Genomic DNA, 12,662 nt, shown 5'->3' with positions numbered 1-12,662 from the left:
ACATTTTGTCTTGGCCATCAACCACTTACTGCTTTTTCTCCAGGCAGACCCTGTGATGGTATTAAATGATGATAATACCATTGTTATCACGTCTAATCGTCTTGCTGAAACAGGAGCCCCATTGCTGGAACAGGGCATGATTGTGGGACAGTTGTCTCTGGCTGATGCACTCATTATTGGTAATTGTAGTAACCAGGTAAAGAATTGTGAAGGAATTATGCTTAAAATTCACTTTGAAAAATAGTACTTTTGATTGTTACAGAATTATTTCATTGTAAATATCCTAACATCCATTTGCTAGGAAATAGTTAATTAAATTATGCTGTGTCTATATATGGACTGTACTATAGACATTTAAATGGTTTAGAAAGAATTTTTAATCACAGAAGAAGATACTTATGATATGGCAAGTGAAAATAATATGGACCTATGTAAACAGAATTATTTTATTATATATGTTAAAATGTCTATGTATAATACATATATGCACAAGAAAAAGACAAGGAAGAAATTTACCAATATCATAAAAGATTTATCTCTAAAAAGTTTAGCAAAATTTTAAGTGATTTTTATTTTCTTCCTTACAACTTTCTACATCTGTATATTGCCTTTACAATCAGGCAAAAATGGGGGAGGAGTTATTTTTAAGTACATTTGTCAAAAGCAAATTTCAGATATTTTTTCATGACAGAATAGTCCCATGACAATGAGGATTTAAGGTACTACAACTGTAATTTACTGAAAATTATGGGATATTGGAAAGGTCACCAATGGATACACTTTTCTATATGTATTACTTATACAAGTTTTAATTTTGGATCCTTCCCTTACATCTGTCATTTTTGTTGTTAACTTTTTCTTATAATTCTCCAATTTTGGATTTTAAAGCTTTAATTTGCAAATTTCTAAATTAAAACATTTTAATTTAAAGTAAAACCTTGCCTACATGAAGTTCTGTAGAAGTATTATTCAAAATAGAAAAGGAGGGGACTTCCCTGGTGGTCCAGTGGTAAAGAATCCGCCTTACAATGCAGAGGACTTGGGTTCAATCCCTAGTCGGGGAACAAAGATCCCACATGCCACAGAGCAACTAAGCCCCGCACACCAAAACGACTGAGCTCGCGTGCCTCAACGAGAGAGCCTGCGTGCCGGAAACTATAGAGCCCACGCGCCCCAGATCCCGCGCGCCACAACTAGAGAAGAGAAAACCTGCACGTCACAGCTAGAGAGAAACCGGCACACTGCAGTGAAGAGCCTGCATGCCACAACTGAGACCCGACGCAGCCAAAAATAAATAAAAAATAAGTTGTTAAAAACAAAACAAAATAGAAAAGGATACAGTCTTTTCTCTTTTTCTTTTTTTTTGCTGTGCCACGCGGCTTGTGGGGTCTTAGTTCCCCAACCCAGGATTGAACCCAGGGCCCCGGCAGTTAGAGTTCCAAGTCCTAACCACTGGACCTCCAGGCAATTCTCAGGATTCAACCTTAAACATTATGTAGTGCCAAAATGTAATGAAGTGATTTTAAAAGGGCCATAGTCATATTGCAGCCTGGCTGGTTTGCCAAAAGTTAACATGTTTTATGGGATCTAATATAGGTATCTGTGTTTACGTGACTACTTTTTGTTTTTAAAAATACCTGTGGAAATGGATGGATTGATAGAAGTATTGATAGATGGAGCGAGACGTGATGAAGCAAATATAGAAAAATGTTAATGTTATAGGATCTAGCTATTGAGCATAAGGGTGTCACTGTATAATTTTTTTAACTTTCTGTCTTTTGAAATTTTTTGGAATAAAATATCCAGTGTCATCAGGTACACATGAAAGTCAAGAGTAACAATATGATTAAACACTTCAAGGTCTGCGTACTGCATTAACGGTCAGTTTTGTTTTCCTTGCAGGTTAAGTTCAGTGAACTAACTGTTGACATGTTCCGGATGTTACAAGCCCTGGAAAGGGAGCCAATGAATTTAGCTTCCCAGATGAATAAACCAGGAATGCAGGTGACCTTCTCCCTACATCTGCAACTTGCTGCTTCTGCTCCTCATGGAATGCTATTATTCAGCGAAAGCCATGAGTGTGAATAAAGAATTCTCCTGATGAGACGCAGGAGAAATAGATAAGCATAATGCTAATTAAAAAAAGATATTTAATGAAAAGGATAGTAAAAATAGGCATTGATAATTCATATGTCACGTACAGTTTGTATAGTCATCCATCTGTATCCACGGGGGGTTGGTTCCAGGACCCCCGTGGATAAACCTGCAGATGCTCAAGTCCCTTATTTAAAGTGGCATAGTGTTTACATACAACCTATGCACATCCTCTCGTATGCTTTGAATCATTTCTAGATTACTTATAACATCTAATAGAATGTAAATTATATGTAAATAGTTGTAAATGTTATGTAAATAGTTGCTGGTGCACAGCAAATTCAAGTTTTGCTTTTTGGAACTTTCTAGAATTTTTTTTCTAAATATTTTTGATCCGTGGTTGGGTGAATCCATGGATGCAGAGGACCAACTGTATGTGCATTGTTTTCTGTGTGTAAATATAGGAATCAGCTGACAAGCCTACCAGGCGAGAAAACCCCCACAAGTACCTGCTCTACAAACCAACATTCAGCCAACTATACACATTCTTAGCAGCATCTTTTAAGGTATCTATCATCCAGTACTTTTTAGTATATGGGGAAAGTGTGCCTTAAATGGAATCTGAGAGTCACTCTTCTCTTTGAATATTTGAGTCAAGAATTTAGGAAAAATATGAAAATGAAAACTGCCTTAGAATATCCTAATCATAGCTGTTTTTGGAATGGAAATTGCTTATTATGTTATGAATGTTCCCTACCATTAATTAATGAGAATATTGATTAATTATCATTCTCCTTTCTCCGGGTTTTTCTTGCTAAACTGCTTTAGGCATAATAGTCAATGCAGAACTGAAAAACAGGAGCAGATTTTATAGGCATGTTCTATAAATAGAATAGCCACCTGAATGGTGGCTCTGGGAAACATTTTGGTCGTCTGAAAGAACCATGAGTAGGGAATTCCTCTCAGTTTATATAGAGAAAGGCACGGATGGAAGTTTGTCTTTTAGACCTATAGTCAGGATCTTTACTTCTCCATCTTAAGTTTTCCAGAGAACGTTCTTTAAATGATGGGGTTTTGAAGCAGAGATTGTCTTCAAAACTTTTGGCAATGGTTATAGGTTAATAATGAATCTTTGCTGTGTAGACAGTTATAAGTTGGAACTAGCAAGAGTGACTTTTCTCTTGGAAGAGACCATTATATGTTAAATTAGGTTCTTGTTTTCCCTACAACTGTAAAATGTCATGAACTTTCAATAAAACTGTTGTTTTCTGTTTGTCGTTTTGTGTATGTGATTTTCTTTAATTTCAGGAGCTGCCTGCCAATAGTGTGCTTCTGATTTACCTGTCAGCCACTGGCGTTTTCCCCACAGGTCGTTCTGATAGTGAAGGTACAATAAAGGAATGCTCCCTGTCGTGAGCAGGGCTTGAATTCTCTTTATTTTCTACAAGGCGATGGCCCATAGCCCACAGACAATCTCAAGCTTTCTAGAGAGGCTCCCAAATTTGAAACCGGGTCTATTTGCTGAATCGGCAATCTTGTAGATACCCCAGTCTGTTTTATTTGCTGAAATATTATACGGTAAAGTTAAAAAAAATCAGCAAATTCACATACTACATGCATGCCTCTCTAACAGATTTGCTAAAAGCAAACACATATATGTGCATGGAATAACCAAGCCTAATTATCTACTTCACATCGTTGAATTTTTCTGAGCCTTTAGTGTGTTAGGGAATCTGGTCAGCGGCTTCACTGTGGCTGAAAGTCTTGTAGAAATCAGTGCACTTTTGTAACTGTGAAAGTTCAAGTCCTTGACATAATTTTATTTTGTGTCCTTTCTTTGGTTTTATGGATTCAATCTGTAGAATATTGGGATGCTATTTTAGAATAAAAACTTGAAGTTGTCCAGAACATGTGAGTCCAGAATATATGAAATTGGTTGAACTAGATGAGTAGCTTGGATGTAAACAAGGCAATTAAATCTTTACCTGGACAAAAAAAAAATTGTTCTTAACATCCTTAACATTTTCCTCCTCATTTGTTTGTTGAAATTTGCATTCCTTTATACAATGCATGTCCCTGCCATCTTCCTTGCATGACCTACAGATCCTCTTAAAGTGTTAAAATGAAAACAAAACAAAATAAATCTCTCTTCATTGCAGTGATTTTTTTTTAAGGGATAAAATATAACACTATTAAAAGTGATGCAAAATCAGGGCTTCCCTGGCGGCACAGTGGTTGAGAGTCTGCCTGCCGATGCAGGGGACACGGGTTCGTGCCCCGGTCCAGGAAGATCCCACATGCCGCGGAGCAGCTGGGCCCGTGAGCCATGGCCGCTGAGCCTGTGCGTCCGGAGCCTGTTCTCCGCAGCGGGAGAGGCCACAACAGTGAGAGGCCTGCGTACCGCAAAAAAAAAAAAAAAAAAAAAAAAAAAGTGATGCAAAATTATAAATACTTTAATTTTTTGGTGATAAAGTTAGTACTTTTATTTATAAATAATTATTTCCATATCTTATACACTATTGAATCAGATTTTCTGGGCCCTGCCTAATGTATTGATCTCTTGTTTTACTTTTTTCAAAGTACAGTAGTTACTAACTGAATGGTCCTTTGAGAGAGATTATTCCTAACATCCCACAGTTGCTGTTCCATTTACACAAGAGTTTATTTAACTAACTGATAGGACCAGTGGGAAAAGGCTAATTCCCAAACCGGAATTACAGTGGTTGATGTAATAATAATAATAGTGGATTTTTTCCTACACTGGTATTTGGTAATTCTTTTCTTAAAAATGAAGTTTTTGTCAGTGAGAATTTTCAAGTTCCATTCAAAAATTTCCCTACATTTTACAATTAGTGGCCCTTTTAAAATTATATTTAAGAAATTATTAGGACTTCATTCTGCAACTTTCTTACTTAAATAATTTTGTTGAACTTGAGATTTTAGTTTTGCTTGAAATGAGAAGATCATTTTGAACATCCCAGATCTCCATCTCTTTTTTACCCAGAATAATGGGATGCAGTAGATTCTTGATTTGTTTCTCATTATAATCTGAAGAACTGATGAAGATGGTCAGATGATCTTTTAAAATATTGGAACAGGCAACATGCTGAAATCATTTAAGTGCTATGTTAAACTAAAATGTTAAATTTTCAATTAATAAAAATGTTTTGTAATTATCTTCCATTTGTATCGATGAAAGATTCACCCAACACCTTTGTGTTTGAACATCAGATCAATGCTACTCTCCAATTGAAGTCTAGGATTCTTCCCTTTCGTTTTATAGGTCCTTATGATTTTGGAGGGGTACTTACTAATAGTAACCGGGATATTATAAATGGAGATGCCATCCACAAACGAAATCAATCCCACAAGGAAATGCACTGGTATGTATTATAAAAATTATAGTTCTCTCTTATAAAATATTAAGTAAAATGGAATGTTCCCTTAGACTGCTATTCATAACACTTATTTGGATTCCAGCAATATCTCCGGCTCTGACTATCTTAGGCAATTAGAATTGTTGGTTAATATTTATTTTACAATTTTTTATTGAGTATGTATTATATGTCAGGAACTATTCAATCACTGGAGATCTGTTCATTCAAGTTGGAGGAGACAATAAATATATACATAAATAATAAGGCAGGACATGATGCACGTTAATATCAAAATAAGCCTTTTAAAAATTAATTAATTTTATTTTTGGCTGTGTTGGGTCTTTGTTGCTGCACGCGGGCTTTTCTCTAGTTGCGGTGAGCGGGGCTACTCTTTGTTGTGGTGCGTGGGCTTCTCATTGCAGTGGCTTCTCTTGTTGCGGAGCACAGGCTCTAGGTGCACGGGCTTCAGTAGTTGTGGCATGCAGGCTCAGTAGTTGTGGCTTGCAGGCTCTAGAGCGCAGGCTCAGTAGTTGTGGTGCATGGGCTTAGTTGCTCTGCAGCATGTGGGATCTTCCCGGACCAGGGCTTGAACCCATGTCCCCTGCATTGGCAGGCAGATGCTTAACCCTGTGCCATCAGGGAAGCCCAAAATAAGCTTTTTTTTTTTTTCTTCCAATATAAGCTTTTTAATATAAGGTTATGTTGGTGTGATATAGCAAAAATGAAGTTAGCTGTATGATTTCAAGGAGATTTCATCCATGAAAGTTTGCTCAGTGCATTCACTGGTTGGGCCATTATGGGCTCTAAAATTTCCCTAGCTGAGAGAGAGCAGTCTCATTATAGAGGAAACAGGACTTGCTTGAAACTGCATTTCTAATAGCACTTTACATAAAAATGTAACTCTTCATATTAAAGAGTGGGGAAGGGAGGGCAGAGGGAAATGTTTCAAATTACACGTATAATAGCTAATGGTCCCCCAAGCCATGTGTTGGTGCTATAGTTGACCATAGTTGTAAATGATTTATATCAGAAAAACTTGTATTTGAAATATATTGGGGTTTGATGATATTGCTCATTGACAACATCATTTTGTATATTTACATAAATATTTATAAACTATCCACATTGTCCACCAGCCATGGGAAAGAGCATGCACACCAAAATTGTGACCTTAAGCAGTGGCTCTCAAATGCATGTTACTGCTTTAGCCTTCTGTGGGCCACAGTGAATCTGTATCTTTAACAAGCACCCCAGCTGATTCTGATGCACATGTCCAGAGGAAATGTAGATAATAGAAGGGGAGCCCCTGCTTATTGTCTGCAATATTAAGATATAGCTTAAAATAATAAAAATCTTTAAAATGGATATAGATTTTGAAAGATTCATTGAAATAGAAATCTGGTTGTGTTATTACATCTTGTTTTCAGAACATGTTCTTAGGAGGAACTTTTTTTTTTTTTTTTTTAGGAGGAACTTTTAAATACTAAGAAAGTCCCTAAATGCTGACTTCTGAGATTTTCATGTGTATTTATTAATCCATCTTTAAATATATTAATATATATATTAAATATAGAGACTTCTCTTTAGCTTGAATATTCTTGAATAATAATTATGTTCGAATTTTTTTTTTCCAAATAAAACTGTTAACTTGTCTACCCCAGTAAATACAGACTTTTTTGGTCTTTTGCTTAATTAATCTTTGTTTTTCTCCCAGTGCTGTGACAAAAAGGAGATGTGAGCAGACCAAACTGATAATTAAGATTTCTGAGACTTGGCTGATAAAGTTATACAGTCATTCACTGTTACTCTCGTTGTTGTTTTCCCAGCCTTCATCCTGGAGATCTCTATCCTTTCACAAGGAAGCCCCTGTTCATCATTGTGGATTCATCCAATAGTGTTGCGTATAAGGTGAGTTCCATGAGTGCTATTCCACGTTAGACACTATGGCACCACCCTGAGGTAACCAATCTGAACATGTGCCTTTTTATTTTGCTTTATTTTATTTAATTTTACACAGTTTGTATTTAGTCTTTCTTTTCTTTTGAGGTTGTGCATGCTAGTCAGGATCTGGTGCTATGAATAGAAACAAGAAGAAAACGCATGAATGGACACTCAGTGGAAAATAATAAATCCTCCTGCGGGAAAAAAAATTCAAGATTTCCAAGATCACTGGTGGGAGGTTTATTTTTGTTATATAACCCAGAATAGTTTTCTTTTATAGAGGTTGAAGTATATGGGAACATTTTATTTTCTAGTTTTCAAACTTTTTCCCCTCTATACACTGAGCTACTATAGTTTAAGTGGAATTTCTATCCCATGTTATAGAGTTATATTCATTGAATATCAACACAAATTGTTTTAGAGGCACTTATTATTGTTTTTTTTTAATTTGCGACAGTAAGTAAAAAAAAGATGACCCTGAATTCTGAAATAAGTAACAGGGACTTAATGTGAAAATTCTTTCTTTTATATTTTGCTATAGAAGCAGTGGTTTTCAATGATTGTATAAAGAATGGCAGCAGTGAGACACTTTAAAGCTGGATGCTAAAATTCAAACAATAGTAATTTACAGGAAAATGAAAACAGAATTTTTGGAGCCCTTTGTATATGGTTGGAATATTTCATTAGTGGACAGTATACTCAGAAATATGCTGGAAACACAGATCTGCCAATTAAAATTATTTCTGTTGTGGGTGTTCATATATTAGATGGGGAAGCAAACGTTAATACGTTTATTTCAGGAGAGCAACAGAAATGTCTGGTAGCCAAAAAAGCTGACCCCAAGCATATTTTTCCATCTAATTTTCATGCTTAGTTTCACTTTTTAAAGTCGGAATTCCAAGAGCATCCATCCCACCCTACGTTGTTCAGCATGTTTCTTGCTACCCATTTTGTCAAGTTTAACGTTACAACTTTTGATTTTTAGGAAAACTAGCTATGTACACTCTTAAATTGTGAGTGTGCTGTTGTCATTTTTAATCTTTTTGAGAGGGTGGGAGGCTGCTAGAGGAAAAGGTTTATTGGCTACCCCATTTAAACATATAAAATCAGAAGAGTCCAGGCATTTTGTGTCTTCACAGAATTCAAAAAAAGCATTCTGTGCCTTTGTCAATGAAAAGGAAACATTTGCTACAGTTTAACAATGTAACAGAATGTGTTGATGCACAGTAAGCAAGTGTATTGCTTACTATGATCTAGCATGCATTGAAAGTATTTTCACAATCTATTAATTTCTCTCGATTTAATTGGACATTATTTGATACCATCTTTTATAAGCTCAAGAATATCATTCATGTTATGTACCTGCTATTTCCAGAGTGTCATTTGGATGTAGACTGCGTATTGGATGATGATTTTGAAAAAACACCATTGTGCATAATTGGAATTATGTCTCATGATTTAATTCTAAATTTCAATATCCCAACACCCAGGATAACAATGGAATAATAGATTTCTGTGTGTGTTTGGTGTTGATGGCACATGCAGTGTCACTCCTCTAAAAAATTAAATTGTCAAGAACATTCTGATCTTTAGAAATGAAATGGGGAGCCCATGGGCAGTAGGCAAATAAGGGCATGATGTAGACTAATTTGGTCTTTTAAAAAACTAGTTAATGCCTCTGAATCAGGTGTGCAGTTCTCTGTGTTAACATATGAAAGTGTCTGACATTTACTTTTCCCACAAAGCACATAAAAATTCTTAAACTATCATTTTGCAAGTTTCTAATGAAAAAGAACTGGGTGACATGTATTATTTCTTCAGTACATACTTTGTTATATCCATTTCATCCATATGAATGTTTTATGAACATATATGTGTTTTCTAAATGTTTCTTCATGTAAATACAAACACTTCATGTTATTTCTTCATTTCAGTATTACTTTTTAATTTTTATGAAAGTAACTCATCCATATAGTTGAAAGCTGTAGTTCTCTTTCTGTGCATCAGAAACATTCAGAGCCCTCTTCAAAACCACTTGTACCTGGGTCCCAACTCCTGTGATTCTAATTTGCTTGGCCTGGGGTGGGTCTCAGGTATCAGCATAATTCCCTTGTGTGGTCAGGGTGAGATCTACTCAGCCAGGTTCCGCCAGGAGTTACTAACAACAGCAGTCTCCCGCTCTCATGCCCTACCCTTGTTTGCCTCTTCCCAGAGGCTACCATTTACATCTTTTTAAGTTAATTATTTTGGTATTTAACCATTATTTTTCTAAATCACATGCTGGTATTGATATTTCTTGATTCTTAAAGAAATATCTTTATTTCTTGTATTTCTTAAAATACATGTTTTAAGCAGCATGTATTGATATCCCATTATGGAAGAAAAATTTAGCTCTCTTTCCCCTTCCTATCCCCATTTCATATTCATACCTTTTATAACTTTTATCCACACAATAGACATATCATAATTTTGATTCACTGAATATTTAGTGCTTATATTATTATGACTATACAATGCTTTTAACATCTAAGCCACATAGTAAACTTTTTCTTTTCTATGCAACTTTCTACTTTTCCTGGAGCAAATAATGTTATCTTGCTCCTGGTTCTTTTTCTGAACTTATCACAGATTCAACCCCAAGCTCCTCACCAATTGCTTAACCTTCTTTCAGGTTGTTCAGATGCATCATTCTCTTAATTTTATCTTTGGGATGAATTCTCTTGCAAAGCCTCTGGACTGGTGCCCTCTACATGTACTGCACAGCTCTCCTCCCTGAATCTCTTTTCATTATTATTCTGGGAATTCTTCATCTCTCTTCTATATTGGAATCCCTGTTTCCTGAATCCTATGTCTTCTTCTTGGACACTCTCATTTACTCTCTCATTTTGGTTTATTCTCTCATTTTACTGTAGCATCTCCAGCAAAATGGAGCTTTCTGAGAAAGGGTGAATATGAGGTAAAATATTTGAAGTCTTGCACTTCTGCAAATGTTTTTGATTTACCATCACACTTAAATGGTAGTTTTGGTATTGATTAGAAATTATTTCCCTTCGAAATTTGGAAGGCTTTGTTCCATTGCTTTCTAGCTTCCAGCATTTCTTAAGAAGTACAAAGCATTCTAATTCTGAGTTCTTTCATGTGACTTGTTTTCAGTCCCTGGAAATATATAGGATCTTCTCTTTGTCTCCAGTGTTTTTCAGCTTCTTAACAGAGTGCCCTGGTCTGGGTTTACTTTTCTTTTCTTTTTTTTTTTTTTTTTGCGGTACACGGGCCTCTCACTGTTGTGGCCTCTCCCGTTGCGGAGCACAGGCTCCGGACGCGCAGGCGCAGCGGCCATGGCTCACGGGCCCAGCCGCTCCGCGGCATGTGGGAATCTTCCCGGACCGCAGCACGAACTCGTGTACCCTGCATCGGCAGGAGGACTCTCAACCACTGCGCCACCAGGGAAGCCCCTGGGTTTACTTTTAACAATGGTACTTGGCATGTACTTAGTGAGTCCTTTCAATCTGGAAACTCTGCTCATTTTCTTGAGTTGTTTCAGTGGCTTCCTCCCTTCCATTTTCTCTGTTCTTTCTTTGGAGGATTTTTGTCATTCATATATTGGACCTTCTGGTCTAGTCCTCTGATTTTTTTGCCCTTTATTTTCCATCTTCCAGTCTTTTTGCTCTGTAGGAAATTCCCTTGCCTTTGTCTTCTGACCCTTTTATTGAGCTTTTCATTTGTTCTCTAGATGTTTCTTTCACAAAGATATAGATGTATCTGTGTGTATGTAAAACATATATACATACACATATATAATTGGCCTTTATCCTGGTTGAAATATCTTCTCTTCCCTTTGAGAATGTCAATGATCATTTAAAAAATTCTCCCTGCATGGTGTCTCTTTCCTCCATTATGGTTTGTTTCTGGTGTTTTTCCTGAATATGTTGTTTTAGAGACTCATAATTTTTGCCCTTCTGCTCAGATATAAGAGTGGAAGCTAGCAAAATGGTTAGAATCCCTGAGGCTCTAGGTAGGGCTTGTCACAGTGAGCTGCTCAGTGTGGCAATCTAGCTGGGCCATTTAGTTGGGTAATCTCTGATGTCAGTGTCTTTAGGTCTTCGTGGTCTAGTCATATTCACTGAGCAAGCTCAGCTGTTCTGCCCAGAATGTAAAGGTCTATCAGCATTATGCTATGTTTTCCCTGAAGTCCATGTGTTTTTGTTTTTTAATATAAATTTATTTATTATTTATGTTTGGCTGTGTTGGGTCTTCGTTGCTGCGTGCGGGCTTTCTCTAGTTGCGGCGAGCAGGGGCTACTCTTCGTTGCAGTGTGCGGGCTTATCATTGCCATGGCTTCTCTTGTTGCGGAGCATGGGCTCTAGGCGCTCAGGCTTCAGTAGGTGTGGCGCATGGGCTTAGTTGCTCCACGGCATGTGGGATCTTCCCGGACCAGGGCTCGAACCCGTGTCCTCTGCATTGGCAGGTGGATTCTTAACCACTGCACCACCAGGGAAGTCCCTCGTGTGTGTTTATATCTGCATATACATGTACCTTTATGTACCCAGTGCTTCATACTTAAAAGATTCTCAATAAATATATGTTGAATGATTAAATGAAGGTAGTCACCATTATCCTTATTTTATAGCTGCAGTAACTGCTCTTGGAGGTTAAGTATCTTGCCTAATTGATTCCAGCAGTCTTTCTCATTCCAAAGCCCAAGATGTTTCTACATTTAGAAAAAGAGGAGCTTTTCGTGCTAGTCTGAGCCTCATTTCAGAAGAGAGGAATTGAAATGCCGAGGTCTGTAACATAACAAGTGTGGCTCACATTTAGGCTCTCAAATTTCCATCAGGGAATAGGCTTTATCTGTAATAATGTAGTACTAGTGGGGTTAAAAAAAAACACAAACCTGTCATTTTGGGCAACACTTCTTTGAATTCTGCTTTTTTTTTCCTTGGAAGAAGAAAATCCTTTGAGTATTTAATTATATATGACAGAGATGGATCCCTGCCAGTAAACATGACTTACACATTTGTCAAAACAGTCATACTTATCTAAACAGCCTTGTCCTAAAGTGTTTGACTGATGACTGTAGATTGCTGTGGTCTAGGAAGGCATTCACCTTCATAACAAGATTACCTAAGAGCTCTTCTGACAGTCAGCCTCACTCATTCCATTTCCTTCTTGCTACTTTGAAAGACCGTCTCTTTGTTTTTGGCGTTCTGCAGTTATCTAGGTTTTGTTTCTTTATATTTAACCTATTGGGAG

General features: G+C 36.8%; 1 protein-coding gene across 5 annotated transcripts in view; it reads left to right on the top strand.

The window, feature by feature from the left end:
• SCAI (suppressor of cancer cell invasion) overlaps positions 1-12,662 on the top strand; it is a 145,754-nt gene that overhangs the window by 99,891 nt on the left and 33,201 nt on the right. For all 5 annotated transcript variants that reach the window (XR_016393646.1, XM_022578753.2, XM_089913743.1 and 2 more), the window contains 6 exons: positions 44-196; positions 1,903-2,004; positions 2,559-2,660; positions 3,403-3,481; positions 5,378-5,477; positions 7,298-7,379. Coding sequence is in view for 4 of the 5 variants with exons in the window: in XM_022578753.2 (XP_022434461.1) it covers positions 44-196; positions 1,903-2,004; positions 2,559-2,660; positions 3,403-3,481; positions 5,378-5,477; positions 7,298-7,379 (618 nt within the window). In the remaining variant the exon portion in view is untranslated. The remainder of the gene's footprint in view (positions 1-43; positions 197-1,902; positions 2,005-2,558; positions 2,661-3,402; positions 3,482-5,377; positions 5,478-7,297; positions 7,380-12,662) is intronic.

Source organism: Delphinapterus leucas, chromosome 6 (genome assembly GCF_059928025.1).
Source record: "Delphinapterus leucas isolate spDelLeu-1000000601 "Yukka" chromosome 6, BTC_Dleu_Yukka2, whole genome shotgun sequence".
In the NCBI taxonomy this organism is placed as follows: Eukaryota; Metazoa; Chordata; class Mammalia; order Artiodactyla; family Monodontidae; genus Delphinapterus; species Delphinapterus leucas.
This window is presented reverse-complemented; position numbering and strand designations above follow the sequence as displayed.